Source organism: Schistosoma mansoni, assembly GCF_000237925.1.
Source record: "Schistosoma mansoni, WGS project CABG00000000 data, chromosome 1 unplaced supercontig 0010, strain Puerto Rico, whole genome shotgun sequence".
Classification (NCBI taxonomy): domain Eukaryota; kingdom Metazoa; phylum Platyhelminthes; class Trematoda; order Strigeidida; family Schistosomatidae; genus Schistosoma; species Schistosoma mansoni.
Window position 1 is genome coordinate 3,604,192 of NW_017385987.1, and position 17,235 is coordinate 3,621,426.

Sequence of the window (17,235 nt, forward strand, 5' to 3'; positions counted from 1 at the left end):
TGAAATTACTAATAGTCAATAAGTAAGTTCTTAATCGGCCAAACGTCTCCAGTTCTCCTGTAACACATACTATAACCTAAAAATGCGAAATAGATTATAGAATTAAGCTGTGTTATCAGATACACATTTTCATCCTTCATAATACTAAGTCAACTACCTGCAAACTGACATCAACTATCCTAGTTCTTATGTCTACATACTTTACGCATAACGATGGTATATCGAACTTAAATCATTCAGGAAGGACCATTACATAGTCTGCCATGACACCTGTAAACGCCAACTCCCGTTTACTACATTACATACTGGAATACAATTACTGAACTGAAAATTTGCTACGTACAATACACACTCAATGTCCGTTATTAATAAGTAACTCTGATTAGTATGACTCAATTTATGGCTACGCTTATAACGTCACACGCTCCATTACCTATTTGTTAACACCTGTAAACATGATTAGTTTACCGAGTGTAAACTAGTAGTACGTGTGAGAATATTTACCCACATTAGAACACAGAATTAGTCAGAATAGACTTTTAAAAATAATGAAAACCACAACAAGTGGTCCAGAATCAAATGTTTATTCAAAGCATTTTATCTCATGTTTGAATACATAGAAAAAGTACAACAGCCGCTATTTACAAGCCAATAGACATCTCAAGACATCCAAAAGTAATGGGAGATAAAGTTGTACAAATATAATCATTGAATTAACAAATTAACTGAAAGACGTAGAGAACTCAAAATACAAACGTACACGAATAAACACTTAGAAAAAAATAGATGGAGAGAAAAGTTTACATGGATGACTAATGGAAAAGCCTCCAAATACCCCAAAATAAGATCAGTGTAACAGCCACTAAAACCCAGAATAATATTTTATCCTGATGACTTCGCCGTTCAATAAGACGCATAACAGTATTTGATAATCCAAGAGTATTCAGAATATCCATGATACGACGTTGCGCCTTCTTTAAAGTCATTCTAAAGAGTAAAAAATATAAACTTACAAGTAAACATAAAGTCCAGTACAAATACTATGAAATAAAAAAACAAATGTTTTCTTAAAAGTTATCGCATTACCATACTTTTTCATTCATGTCAGTAGTTGGATGTACTGGGTTTATAGGGAGACAACTGGTAGGGCATCCACTACGAACTGGCTTCAGGAAGAGAAAAGTTCCTTACGGACTATTTTAAAAACAAAAGTGAATGTAGTAAACATCATAAACCTCATGAGATTGATCCTTTTCTATTAAAACTATATGAATTATTCCACAAAGCCTCTGACCGAGTAAATAACAAGAAGTAGCTGAATTGTAGATTGAACAAAAACAACAACTAGTGGTAATGAAGATTTTGACTAGTAAGTTTAATTATAGATTAACTCGAAGTAACCATGTAAAACAAATAATCACTATAATTGTGTGAAAATGCTCAACAAAGATCCTTAACGACAAAACAATAATAACATCAGATCTAGAAAATAACGACACTTTCTTCTAAGTGATCACACACATACCTTGAATATTATTAGACTGAACGTGAATCGATGAAAACAATCTGATGACAACAGGTAGGAAGAAATTTAATTCATTCATTTGCTAACTGAAAGACTTTTATTTCGTAAACTACCGTAGTCAAAACAAAATCAAAAGTAAGGGAGCATATTTAGATTATCACAGCTTATAATTGGTAACTATTCTATTTTTAAATTCGCAGTCATAAAATAATGGTTCGAATTACATTTTCATTTGTTAGCCAATCATCTGAGAGCAACCGGTTTGATTCCAAACCTGGTAGTAGTGACTGAACAATACGGTTAAAACGAAAAACTAAATGACACTATACGCTAAATAAAATTAAACTCAGTTTTAGATGTTTAGAAAGGATCCAAAGAAAAAAAGCTCTTGAATCCAAAATTAATTAACATCTGGAAAAAGTATGTTCCTCAGTTCACGTTTGATTACCTGTTTTTAGCGCTTTGGGTCTGTGGAATTACTTAAATGATGAATACACGTCAACCTTGATAGGACAAGTGAACAAAACATCGAAAGTTTGTATTGTATCATATGAGTCAAAAAAACTTACCCTTGTTCTTGTAAAGCACTTAAACTAAATGATCCTGATAACAACATATCATCAATTTGCTTTCCAACATTAGATAATCTTGAATAATGTTCTAAATCAGGGTCCAATTTGATGATAGTTGAGCCAGACAAACAATTATTATTACGTACAGATGCATTAGTAGAAAAATCATGAGATAATAACTCTTCACGTTCTATTATGTGTCGCCATTTTTCATTTCTAAAAAGGATTAAACATTATTTACAAACAGAGATTAAACATTTAACAACCATCAATTACTGGAAACATAAATGTAAAAAAGATTTCAATTAAGGTGAAAAGCTACATTTTTAAAAAATTCAAATAATATATGCAGTGAAAAACAACAATAAACTATTGTACTTACTTTTTTCGATCGATAACTTTTAAATTAGTTTCATACTGTTTACATTCAAAACGTGTTTGATCCAAACTTAAACGTAATTGAGAACGACGCGAATATGGTTCAACAGTTGAAAGTAAAGTTGATAGACGATCACAATTCGAATTAATCTAAACAACCGGTAGTAATGAATAAAAGTACTTTTGAAATTTATCGACCGATTTGAATAAAATATTAACAAGAGAAAAAAATCAAGTAAATATGAAATGAGCTTCACACGTTGAAAGGATAATTTCCGTGAGGTATTCTTCATGTTGCATGCTTCAACTGTGAAGGAATTGTTGTCATTCTGAACAAAACTCTAAGCACAAACTTGAAAGAGAACTGTTGAAATTTCAACTGGAATTAGTGCAGTTTATCAAGAAATTAATGCTACTCGACTAGGTATAGATTCATATAATGAATCATATTCTTATTGTAAAGGTTAGTGATACAATCCAATTGAAAAAAAATGGTAGTAGGTAAAATGACGTTTGAACCTGCGACTGAGTGGAATACAGCTGAATGCTACCACCACTCAAGCAATTGGAGAAATAATAATCAACAACTAAAGTCAAGAATCAGGTTAGAAGACTAAAATAACTGAAATAAATGAACAAATAAAGAATGACAGAACAAACACTGACCGGAATTAATCAGACACTGTCAACAGAATAACAAATTGTTAGTCATCTATCAAGGGATTCTAATAGTTAACTGTTTTTAAAGCTTTTACTAAGAGAGTTGCCCAGGAGGACTAATGAAACGTCACCAGAGTATTAACAAAACGTTAAAATAACGGAATGTAAATAAGTAAATGTAAATACGGAATAAAATCGGATGTTAAAACGATAGATAATTGTTAATGTTTTTGATATTATTCAAGCGTCAATTTCAGTGACCTTTCGTCCCCATAAGAAAACACATAGAGGTAAGTAACAAAAATACAAATCTATAGTTTTGAGCAAACTATTTTATATAATTTCTAGGATCTGATGTTAGTTGGGCATACACTGAAAACCAAGTAACGCTAGACATATATTCCGCGATAGTACGAACCTCCTCAGCAGTCCATGATCCTATCAGAGTCAAATAATAATTAATGTTTCCCGGTTTGTAACACGATACGTTTTCTAAGCAAGCCCTTGATGCCAACCTTCCCAGATTTCTCAAATACTTTTAGGCTTAAGTCCCGAACGGTAAAGAAAATGCATAAAGTAAGAAGGGAAGCATTATTTCAAGGTTCCTTTATTCCAGAAAACAATAGTATTTATAGATTTATTGATAAACTATGTCAACTTTTGGGAGTAAGTAACCATTCAATCGGAGTTTGAGAAATAATTCGTCAATTTCCTAAACGTTTTCGTACCGTATATTCATTGGACAGAATGCCCTCAGCCTTAGGGGCATAAGCCTATTGAAAACAATTATTTCCAGCCTTTTCTTATTTTTTGAATACTCTGTCAAGGAATTCTCATGTGATTCCAAAAAAACATTTGTCGAACTAGGGTCTATCTGTAATGCAAACTATGAAATCCAACAATCTCCACAAACCTCCTATACTAAAACAGCTTTAAATTTATTATGAAATGAATTAAATGATAAGTCAAATAAAAAAAGTAAAACCATTATAATCGAAACAAATTTAAATGAGGTAGGAGTGACGTACTAATAATAATAAATAATCATATCAACTACTTGGTAAAAAGTTTAATGCTATATTGAACCCTGTGAAATAAATGATGCTGAAAATAGTATGAATGCTAAGTTACATTTATGGGAACTTCTTTTGAATACCGTGGTTAGGTAAGTATGTAAATTGACATTTCTTCACATAGTATAAAAGGGATCATAAAGTGAACAATAACTAGTCATCTTCAATAATTCATTATGTCCAGAATAAATCTGCAGAAATCGATCCAATTTTGATATTTAGTTGTGTATTAAAAAGTTAAGCACCTGTTGGACAAATCGGTCGTTCATTAAATTTTTCATGGGTAACATTTAATGTTAACTAAACATATAAATAAATATCATATCTAGCACTCCTTTATGTGCTTTATTTCAATTTATCAGATTCACAATAAAGTTATGTGGTTAGGCGATTCGTACGTTTGAAAGATGGTGCAGGACTTGTATTACAACTGTATTACTGATGAGTAACTAGTTTGCTGTGGTACACATTTTTTCGGTATTACATTAGTCAGTCGGAAGCTGTTTCTTAATGATTGGTATATTTTTTACCTCTCCAATCATATCGAACTGATTTTATGTTTGTCTATGCTTAGAATTAACTGCTGCTGCTGAGTTCAAAGTCCCGAATGTTAGTTTTAATGATTATTTATTGAAGAACCACTTATTATTCACATATATTCATACTAAAATATTGCGAGAGGCCAAGACAGTAATTTGATATGAAAAGACTTCAGATGAGTTTTTTCAGTGGATCTAATGAGTGATTTTTATCATGTAGTAATATCGTTTGAACCAAGAATGAATTGGACAAATTTGGTTCCAGTCGAAGACTGCTAAGTGATAGATAGTGTGGATTGGAAGTGACATTCAGTGAACACTATACTATTTATCTACTGGATCAAAATCCAGTGATCATCATTTCTAAATCCCGTCGATTTGTGATGTTGCACGATCTTCATTCAATTTCACTTGATAGTCAAAAAACTACAGGAGAAATCGTTACATCAATAAATAATAGATAACATATCACTGTTTACAAAAAATCAACAAACATTTTGTATATCTTGATTTAATCTATGATACAATTTATTTATTTCATCCAGTTCCAAACTTGACTTTAAACTATGTATCATACTTTCTAATTGACCAATACTTTCTGAGACTGTATGAAGAAGACATTTTGTTTGAATAGAGAGTTTATCGTAATCCATAACGATCCTATAATCGAAGATTTTTTTAAAAAGTAGGACAAAAAAATAATCAAGATGATGATCATTCAACTATTAGAAACAAATATTTGGTAAAAAGAAAGCTTACTGAAACAAGTTCTCGAAAATAATTGAATCTAACAAGATAGTTAACTTCCATTAGTTACCTATAGGCTACATGTTAAGAACATGTCAAATCCGTAATATTGTCCCGTAATCGATTGAAGTACAATCTGGACACATTATTGATTGGGTATGAAAACGATGCTGTACAACGTAAATTTATATATCCGTTGAATGTCTTATAAGACTTGATAATAAGTGAGAACAAGCACAAAGACTGTGTACAGTTTAAGTATAATTTTATCTTAACGTCAATGGGGACACTTCGATTATATCGCATATGTAGACCCCTTGATTATATTTGTATCAACAGAGCAAACTAAATAAGCTAACAAAACAATTACTTCATGAAAGCTATGAAATTTGCACGACGAACAGTAGGATTCCAGACCTTGTATCCAGTGTACATAATAAATTAATGACCCTTGCACTGACCTATTTAATTATTGACGGGATAGTAACTTTCACACTTTATTCGGGAAAGAATTCATTATCTCAGTATTCTGTTTAGTTACGAGGACCGATACCACTAAGATCATGCATAGGCTCTTCATGATTATCTACAGAATATCCAACAAACCCCATGAGCCGTAACAACAGATGGAAATGATGCACCGTAATTTAACACAGAAGCTACTTCATCTATTGCTTTTGGGAGCTATCCATAAAAATATGTTGAAGCTGATGGAACGCCCGACTATTGCACGTTTCCTCATGATTATGGCTACCAGCCAATCACACGGATTCTCTGATCGATGCGTCAATCGCTTCAAGTGATCTTGTCATCCCTCATCTATCACAGATTATGCCATTTCACTGTTCCAGACTAACTGAATCCGTAGTTCTTTTCGCTATCCCCCCTCCAATTTACTGGATTACTATCATTTCAGCATTCCCTTGCTTTCTTTCACAGTGCAAGCTGCTTTATGTCTACGTCAGATTCGTATACAATCTTTTGATAGGGTCAAAGCAAGCTGGTAAAACACGGTTACATGTGACGCTTGGTGGGAATGATTTAATGTGTTATCGTCAAAGAGTAACATGCAGCACAACCAGCCTCGATACCCCAAACATACGTTTTAGAGCCTGTATATTAAGGCTAGCATGCTTTGTGGTGGTCTTCTGTCTACTAAAGTTCGGCGATTGTGTGGCGACCGGAATTGCTCTGATTTCCGACGCTGAGGTGGCGGCGGACAGGATGAAAGCATATAGGACATCTTACAACACCATGTGATGGTGGTTAATGGTTTTGACTTCTGGCGACTGAGTTCAAAGTTCAAATCCCTCTCCACCTACCTTGATTTGGGGATTCGAATAGTATCATTTGAACCTACACTTAGAGTGCGGCTCATGCCCAAGTACCTGGTGAATGGATCTATAAATAATCTATAATGATCTATAAATAACATTTTGTACCGAAACATTTTGTCCGGTGCTGCTGACGTAACGGTGGTTGTAACCTGATTACATCTAAACGACGTAAGGAATAGGTACAAAAAATTTCTGTCCAACATACTATATGCTGTTTTTAGTAGGATAAAAAATGGGGTATTTATTTATAAACTGTTCAAGTCAGCCATTGTAACAAAAACACTGCTGTTCATCAAATTTGTTCTGAAATCATTAGAAGCTTGTAAATTGCGTTTACAACTGATATTACACAATTTTTTGAAAAGATTCATGTAGACAGATTAGTTTATTTTCACATTCAACAAACAACAATCAAGCCAATGTAGCAAAACCAAAACAACCGAAAGATGTTCTCTTTTTTTTATTGAAATACATATTAAATCAATATTACTCAAAGAAGAAGCAGGTTGACTTTAATCTTCTTATATTGTTTACGAATTGATATGAGGGTCTATCGATCCACTTCCCCAAATACAATATCCAAAGTACCTAAACCATCGCAGTTATTAAATACAAGCACAAAAAAGTAAGTAAATAAATAAATATTATAAGCCAATTACCAATGAATTTAAATGTAAAAGTTTATATTCCACTAATTTTTTTTGTTGAAAATCATATCACTTATCTAATTCACATAAATACCTTCATTCTCTTTACTTACTTCATCCATGCATATGTGTATTTTTGGTGACATAATTAGGATAGTAGTAACTTGTTGAAATATTGTATGCTAAAAATTCCATATTGTACTAAACACACAGAATTGAATAAAGTCATTATTATCATTAGTACTACTGTTATAACTGGACGGGTATTGAAAAAATTGAACATCCGAAACCGTCCTATCTGAAATAAACTTTTAGGATTTTATTCCTTTGTTATTAAAATAATTAATTTTTTGTACATTTGTGTTCTACTGTTTGTAGGCTTTTCTGTGATGAATATTGTTGTAGTATGTTGTAACTTTCTTAGGTTACTGTTAATTTATTACGGGTCTACTACTCAGTTCTCTTTCACTTATGGAGTAGCTGTACCGTTACTGCAATTTCTTAATTATGCTGACAAGTGATCAAGATTTTACTCTGTATTGGTTTTTGAATTATGACTGAATAATAATTATAGAGGCAAGCTGATGACTTCTCTCTTGGACCCAAGGTAGAATAGAAAGGCTTAGGTAAAGTGAACCAAAAGGAGCTCTGTTGGGATTGGCCTAAGATTACCGGTGTAGGTCAAAAATGTAATTGGTTGGATTATGGATACTGAGCTACAAACAGAATAGGTGCGAAATAAAGAAAATTGTGGAAGGAACTCCGATTGGCAGATTCAACACTTGATACCGGTCAGCGATGTCGAGTAACTATTATTATTATTATTATTATTATTATTATTATGCATCGAATATAAGCTAACTATAAATTTTATAAATTTTAAACAATATGAATATCATAAATAGTGAATGTTGATAGATCAATAGGATGAAGGGATTTCATAAATATGCATTTCATCTACACAAAGACAATTCCCTTGTAAAAAACAACGAGCCAAAAATATTCAAGGCTGCATATTAGAAATCAAATCAATATATTGAGATGAAAAATAATATTTGTAGTTCAGCACGAGAATGTTGATGGTGTTGTGATCACTAAACCATCCGGCTCATAGAACACAACACCTTCAAAATCAACATATGTACACTACTGAAAAAATCAAGATAACCCATGTAATATATTTAAACTGAACATAATACCTCGACCTGGTGATTTCAGTAAGTGAATATGGTTACAGACCGTTAGGATGAAAGTTGATGATCACAAATAGCGTCGAGGGGAAATAGAAAAATTAATGATACTAATAAATTTTGTTTTTTTCCGAAGATTTGTTTCACAAGTCAATTATCTGTTTCATTTACTAATACATATATTCTTTTGATAGGATAGAATGATAACTGGAACCAGTAGCATATAGCTGAGACGAGCATGTGAACGCCGAAACCATCATATTTATTGATTCAATTCAAACCGACAAATTAAAACTATCATAAAGTTTGTTTTCAAAACGGCAGTATTTAGACTGTTGTACAGATATTTATAAGACAGAAATGTACAGAGTTAGATCTAACTACTGTGTTCAATTCTAAACCTCAATATCATTATCTGACGCTTCTTAGAGTCATTTATTGTATTGACTACAATATATTATTTAAATATGATTAAGTAGTTTAGGCCTATTCCAAAAAGAAGGGCTTTTGATTGATTGGTAAAAGTCATGACAGCTAGTTTATGATACGAAACGGTCAGAAACAAAGAATAATTAAATCTTAAAGCATGATTTTCTGAGACCAAAAGTCGGATAAAAAGCTATTCATCAGAGATAACTTATGGCCAGTATTGACTTTAACGCAACTTTCTGTTATATATTTTTTAAATAGATATTAAAGCAAATAGAATTATAACACAAGCTCCACTAAGTACATCTATTATTTATCTCGACTGATATTTTTCGATATTAAAATGTTCATTTAGCTGTTTCCTGTTTTCATAATTTCACTTTTATACTTAGTGTAGTATACTTTTCTTAGTAAAGATTCGCTATATACACAGTTCTAGCTTCCCAAAATGTATGCCAAACGCTTCAGCAATACCAAGAGAATTTAAGCTCATTGTATTTGACAGGTTTTTGTACACCATACTAATGACTTTTAATGTCGAGTCTGTCTGTTTAAACGACTCATGATAGAAATTACTTATCGAAAACCCTGATTCCAAACCAATGGTGCACATGGGCTGGCTCCAGTATCCTGAGGGAACAAATGGCGTATGAATCGATCGTTGGTCACCGGCTACCATAGGACTGCATCTCCTCACGATGCTCCACTGACTTGTGGATCAGACCTTTACGTCAAAAGTTCCGGGTGTGGCCCCCTAAGAAAATCACCTGCTTCAGTTTGGGCACCTGGGCAGTATTACAGCCCTCACACAAATCAAATGAGATTTGTGGGGCGCATATATATCTGGTGCCCCTTGTACCAATATTTATGTGTTTAAATAAATAAATAATAAAAGCTCAAACTTCCAAAAATATAAATAAACGACGTATCAAAAGAAATGTTTTACATGACTATTTATTTTAAAGGTGAAAAAAGTGCAAATATCTTGAAGAGAAGGACTAACTCTCTTAAAAGAATTTTCTCTCAAGTGTAAGAGGATTTAAAAAAATTATCCGGGATGATTCGAAAGAAAAATACAAATTCCATAAGAAACCTCATAATTAGACACCTTGTGAACATGGACCAATTCAACCAAAACAGACTCCGAGTTCAAAATCATTTGAAAGATAAACATAAACTCATCCTTTAAAAAATTTTCATTTCAATCACTTGTATTAAAAATTCTAAAACATTAAATATAAAATACTCATAAAAATTATTAACATTATCAACATTAAACACAATGAATTGTTACCTATAACTGCGACTACATCGGGTAGCATAAAACCCCGACAAAGTTTATCTATTGCCGCCATGTGAGCAAAGCCTGGAGCTTTGATTTTGCATCTGTATGGTTTGTTTGTACCATCAGAGACTAAATAAACTCCAAATTCACCTTTCGGAGCTTCAACAGCAGTATACGTCGATCCAGGTGGTACCTTGATAGAAGTTGAAAAACACTATTGATTAAATTTTGAAAATAAAATTAGGATAAATCATAGGAAAATTGTGACAAATCGAGCAAAATGTTTCCAAAATAAATTTTTTCTTATACATTTAATTACAAACTATGAAAAGCCTTTATACTAATAATAATTCCGTCCTCATTAGGGAATAAAGTTTAGATCGAAATCCCAGAGTTCTAGTGGAAATCCATGAGAAATGAAGTTCGGCCATGTCGAGTGTAAGACAGTTATCCACATCAGTCAAGGAAAGACGGTCGTGGGCGAGACTATAATTCATGGACAAACCAACCAGGTATAAGATAACGAGCCTTGGATTTTGCCGCGAAATTCATTCACCTATTTGGTATTATAGCTGACGTCAGTTCGTGATGAAAACCCTAAATCTAATTCCTAACCTTAACCATCAACAGTAAATCATAATTCTAATTCTCCACTGATAAGTCTTGCTAACTGAACGCTATACTCGGATCCTAAGCTATTCTCGTAACCCCCATGCTGAATCTACACAGAGACTTGAACACGAGAGAAAAGGCGCAAAATATGCGAGAAGTACGTTACTCCAAAGGTTCATTTATGCACAGAAAATATAGGGTTTTTATAGTATTTTAGAAGTCCTTGGGTTTTCCTGAGAATTCTGGAATGCTACTAAACATAGTAGCAGTGGAGTAATCAGCTAATCAGAAACTCTACATGTGACTTTTCACTTTCGTGATGTTTCTCGCAAAACTTCTAGTCAACTCTGAATGGATAAAATGCTTATTAATGTTTCCTGAGCCTTTCTTGTCTATTGCGAGAAATTTTCTGGATCACCCCAACATCCACACTGGTTTATAACCCTCATATTGTCCTAGGTATGAGTTGGACACCCTCAAAGTTACTCTAGAGTCGCTCAAAAGTCTTACAAAAATTATAGTCTCACCTCGTCATGTGAAATATCCCGCATTGATTACTAATAGACATGTACATCATTGGATTCCGGCTGAGTTGTTAAGAAACGAGGCGCTCGCTTGTGAAACTGAAGGGCCTAAGGGTGCGATACACACTGTCGAAGAGTCCCATACGAGGACAAGATGGTCGTCTAGTGCTTTCTAGTTTCTAATAATGGTCTAGCTAAGATCAGCTCGTGATTCAAACTATGGAAACTTAACAATCCTCACGAAACCACTGTAGAAAGTCAGTCAGCTATAACGTAGGACCAGGCAGATATATGCATCGGTCAGAGTTTCCATACCTCATTAGCACAACAAGGTGAACAACAAATTCATAGAAGCAGTTACTCTAAACAGAAAATTATTTCTAAAAACTAAGAAAACACGCACCAAGTAACCTTCTGAGAATAATTTGAAATGATGAATAAGAGCTTCCATAGAACTTTTCATTTCAGCACGTTTAGGTGGACAAATTTTGGCATCATCCACTTTGATCTCACCTTTGGGCATTTTATTAAGACATTGTTCCATAATACGCAATGATTGACGCATTTCTTCCATACGTACTATAAATCTTAATTGTTAAATAAGAAAATACTAGTTAGATTATTTCAAAAGGAAATCTATAGACTAAAATTATTGCCTCACGAAATGTACACTCATTGCGTCTAATCTATAATCACATACATAGAATAGAACAACTGATATTTGAAAGTAGTGACTATGGTGAGACAATAATTTCTGGACGACCTTTGAGAGACACTAAAGTGACCGTGAGAAAACTCGCCAACCTACTTGGTTTTGAAGAGAGTTGTATATTAGTATGAGAAATCAGAATCATTCAGAATCGTCCACAAATTATGGTCTCGCCTTGATTATTTCTTTTACTCACACACAGACCTACATTCACTATAATGCACTTAACAAAGAGGAAAAGTCTGGGCTTAGTCAGTCAGTCATAAAATACCTCAGGACCTGCTACGAATGATATGCTGATTCAAGTTGTCATAATTTCACATTTCTACACTAAGAAAGGAAATAGCAGTAATATATAATGAAGTGGGGAATTTAAGCATGAAGAATATATTTTAAAAAGTTCATATGAGACAGGGAAACAAAAAGTATGGAGTGAACCTAAATTCCAAATTTATGTGGAAAATATAGGACGATGAAAGGAATCGAGCACGAGTAGCGACAAGTCCATAACACCAGGAACATTGACAATTTGTATGTCTGAATGTTACTGTTATAACGCTTAGACGAATATCTACACTAGATTCCCTCCCAGTGTCTACTCTACACGACTTCAACACAACTCAGATCAAGAACACGTGACTAGCCTGACTAGAACGTAAATATATTCCCATGCCATAACCCGACACAAACCAACAACGGTAGACGATCAATCAATAATGATAAATAATAAGGATAGGGGAATGGATAACTCATCTGACATCTGTCAGACTATCTACATGTCTGACTAAGCAGACAACCAATCATAATCATTCTCGCCCACACATCAGTTACGGAAAGAATTTAAAACGTAGTTCAACTGTTCACTTTTGATCAGTGAACGTCAAATTTGAAATCGTCTATTGAAAATTCCGTTTGCTTATTTATTAATAAAAACGAAAAATATTGGTAAAACAGAACACAATGAAATGAGTAACAACAAAAAAGGAGTGAAGGGAGAAAAACAATGTAAGTATCGAAAACTAAGGACATTGACAGATATAATTTAAATAGAAATGTAACTAAAACAGAAACCATGTCTCTTAAACCTAGATTTTCTAATAATGAAGAATGTAAAATAAATCTACAACAGGATAACTACTGGACATCTTTAATGTGATATGTGGTTTGTGTGTAGGTTGCTTCCATCCTTTTGACCTTACGGTCATAGGTCTACCACAAAAGGTTTTTGTAAGCTAGCATTAATGTAACTGATCAGGGTCTCTTGATAGATATTCCTCAACCTTTAGGTTAAACAGTGCGATATGACTAAGTCGAAACTACATAACAAAAACAGTATTTAAGAGTACGGTAGCAAAAACTGTTTTACCAATGTTTTCGAGTCCCGCATCATTTTGTTGGGGGCGATATGATGGGAAAAAGTAAGACTAGAAGTCAGGTCTTTATTCATTGACATGTCAGTGACTTACAAAACAGATAGCCACAAATACCAGTCTTAGAAAGACAGATCACTAGACATTCTGACTGGATTTATATATTTTAGTTTAGAAAATTATTTTATAACGAGTAGCCACCCGTTCTCTGTCAAATTGATTACGTTATGAGAGAGTAATTCCACCAAAACACAAATTCAAGAATACATTACACTAATATATTTAAAATTTGCCAAGAAAATTTATACATTGTTGGCAGCAGTTAACTAACCGATCATAGCAATCACCATGAACACCAACTGGTACATCAAAATCCATATCTTCATAGGCGTCGTAAGGTTGTGTTTTACGTAAATCCCATTTAATCCCACTCCCACGAAGCATAACCCCCGAGAATCCCAAATCTAGAGCATCTTCAGCGCTAACAATACCAACATCTTTAGTGCGAGTAATCCAAATTGGATTATCAAACAATAGATCGCTAATCTGATTAATAAAATCAAATATAAACCAATAATGATGGAAATGTTATAGTTCAAGTGGATACTTTTTGTGGTGTTACATTCAGTAGGCCAGATGGTTTAATTGTGGAGCCCATTACATAAAGTAGGTGCATGTGATGTTATCCAGAATGACATAGAAAGCTTCACAATTAAGCCATATAGCTCAAAGAACGCAATGCTACTAAAATAAATCAATAAATTCAGGTAACAACTGGAACATAATTAACAACAAAGAAAGAATGATAAAACGTTCATAATATACAGCGAATTTGTTATATTCTATCCTTCATCCTTCAGTTCTATACATTATACGACGGGACCGAGACTGAATAGTACAGCGTAAACAAATTACTTATAAACTAGCCTTAGAAAGATATGATCGAGTTTGTTTGTAAGTTCTAGGGACTCTTCTCTAAATCCAAATCAACTACTACATGTGTTTCATTTTAGGCACATTAAAAATCATACCAATAAACTAATAAAATCACTGAATTATTTGACAAAAACCCAGCAAATGGAGTTATTAAACGCTGAAAACAAGAAGTTTTGTGATATATGCACCGATGATATTGTACGTGGTAATGTAAATGGTAGTAATTCACTAAAAATGTTTAGAAAGACCTATTTGAATCACCCATTCACGAAGCTTTTCGCTTAGATTTAAAAGTGTGACAAAGAAATAGGAGAAAAATATGAACGCTAGGAGACTGATTCTATCATAAGCTAAAACATGAGCCCCAGACCGGTTGCACTTAAAGCTATCCTCCTAAATGTTATGGCTACGTGCCCTTAGGGTGAATACTAACCCATCATTTCAAGTGAAGCTGTGTTTATATCCAGTCTCCTGAGACCAATTACCACTTATTTATCACCATCACCTTTCTATTTACTTTGTTTCTGATGTCCGTATTTGATTATTGTTACGATGTGGACTGTGTTGGTTTGTATTTGAACCAATTCAACTGAATGTCGTTTGCCTCCACCTGAATTTACCATTCGCCTATCGATTAGTTTGAACAAAATTCCAGAACTTCTTACTGTATTATGTTAGTTTATCAAACCCTGGTGTTAAAGTAGACGACACACAACATGCTACGTAGGGGCGATAAGTGAAGTCACATTTCAACAACCCACCATCTGATTATAACCTAAATGTAGACTTGATTAGTTTATTATTCTTCAGAATTTGAAAAAAGGTGTTGTTTTCTTTATTTATTTCGGGAACGATATGAGCACATTATCAGTGATGCACAGCTGCATAACAATAATACCTGACACAATTATAATCTATCTATATAAACCGATATATTGATGTCAGTTGTAGCCAGCTATAAGTGCACGTTTATGGACGTTTTAGACTGAAACTCAAAACAAAATTTCCAAAACACAATTTTAATTAGAGACCGCTAATCTCTTAACATTTTACTATTAGACGCTCTTCCTCAAAAAAACGTCAATACTTGGAATGACTCGTCGCTATTCATAAAAATCAGAATACATGAAAATTATCAACAGAACTGGCACTACGCCCCAATGACCCTCAACACGACTTATCGAGGAAAAGTTTCAAAAAGCTTTTTTTATATAACTGACGGTAACAGGGGAAAAATAATGTGTAATTATCGTTTTTAGTGCCTTTGGGGATTAAAATTCAGGCTTCAATTTTCATGGGGCCTAATTTATTCGTACGTAAGTCTTAAAAATTAGAAGTGTAAATTATTATCGGTTGATTCAGGTCGGATTTTCAGTAAACAACTTATTTCCCAACAATACTTACATGAGGAAAGCACTCCTTACAACAATTAAGTCCGAACACTTTCCGATAAAGTTAAATTTTTACCCAACCTGCAGTGTATTAAGTCAGTGTAGACGTAAAATCTTCAAACAACTATCGATGAATACATACTGATTTTTACAGGAATATTCAATAGGACAGTGAATACAACTTACAGATCAAAATGAAACCGAGCATCGTACTTCTTATTTTTGGAGTCGATAGAAAACACACAGCATTAAGACCAGCGATATTCTACAAGTGGAATGTACAAATTCATCACACTGGGGGGGAGATTAATCAAGCAGTGGTGTACTCAACATTTGCTGAACTTAAACGGAAACTGACGGTTTTAGAAAGCCAATATTAAGGAGGATTATCTTTTCATGAGATTTCTTAAAAATAATCTTATTATCGATGGACGAACCTACACGAATATGCAACCCCGAAGCCTTAGCGACATCTGTCTGAGTAAGGTTACAACAAATATTTCTGTAAACAAAATTGCATGAATATAGTTTATTTATAATTTTGAAACCATTACCTGCAGCACCAAAATTATGTCAAGTGGCAGGTGTCTAACTTTAGAACAGACGAAGTAAAGCCATCCTCAATGAATATACTATCTATTCATGGATGACAATTGCCATGTAGTCTAGAAATGAGACTTTCAATTGTTTGCAAGAACGAAAGGAACAAATGAAATACGAGTGAATAATAGGTCAAATCAAGATGATATACAACTTACTTCATCTAATCGCTGTGGGAATTTTTGTATGAACTGATAAATATCATCCATCAGTCCCAGTGGCATATCTAAATAAACACCTCCTGGACGAATGTAAGCAGCGTGCATACGAGCACCAGACACACGTTCATAGAATTCAAACATTTTTTCACGTTCTTCAAACAACCAGAAGATTGGAGTTATACCTCCAATATCCAGAACAGTGGAACCAACAGCTAAACAGTGATTCATTATTCTAGTTATTTCAGAATAAAGAGCTAGATTAAAAAAGAATAAACATGTGTTTTATAACACTCGCCTATCTATTTCACTTCCATATAGTAAGAATAGTGAATCAATTGATAAATAACCTTTGAGAGAATTGTATTATAAAGCATCAAAAGTAAACAGAACCGGTATGGTTAGAATTAAACCTACAAACCTATACATGTAAATCGGGACAGGAAATGACAAAAATTAGAAGTATGCTACAGCCAACAATATACCAAAGTCTTAATCACTACAGCTTTGAACTATTACACATATTCACAAGCATTATAAGCAAAGATGGATA

At 33.4% G+C, this 17,235-nt stretch overlaps 1 protein-coding gene across 1 annotated transcript in view; it reads right to left on the reverse strand.

The window, feature by feature from the left end:
• Window positions 1-812: 812 nt before the first annotated feature.
• Window positions 813-17,235, reverse strand: part of Smp_127340 (NADH-ubiquinone oxidoreductase fe-s protein 2 (ndufs2), putative) — a gene marked incomplete at its 3' end in the record, with an annotated part of 25,676 nt that continues 9,253 nt past the window's right edge. The window contains exons 5-12 of the mRNA XM_018792038.1: window positions 16,683-16,939; window positions 13,929-14,143; window positions 11,922-12,105; window positions 10,392-10,575; window positions 5,242-5,351; window positions 2,480-2,625; window positions 2,095-2,313; window positions 813-987 (exon numbers count right to left, since the gene is read on the reverse strand). Of these exons, the coding sequence (XP_018644939.1) occupies window positions 813-987; window positions 2,095-2,313; window positions 2,480-2,625; window positions 5,242-5,351; window positions 10,392-10,575; window positions 11,922-12,105; window positions 13,929-14,143; window positions 16,683-16,939 (1,490 nt within the window). The remainder of the gene's footprint in view (window positions 988-2,094; window positions 2,314-2,479; window positions 2,626-5,241; window positions 5,352-10,391; window positions 10,576-11,921; window positions 12,106-13,928; window positions 14,144-16,682; window positions 16,940-17,235) is intronic.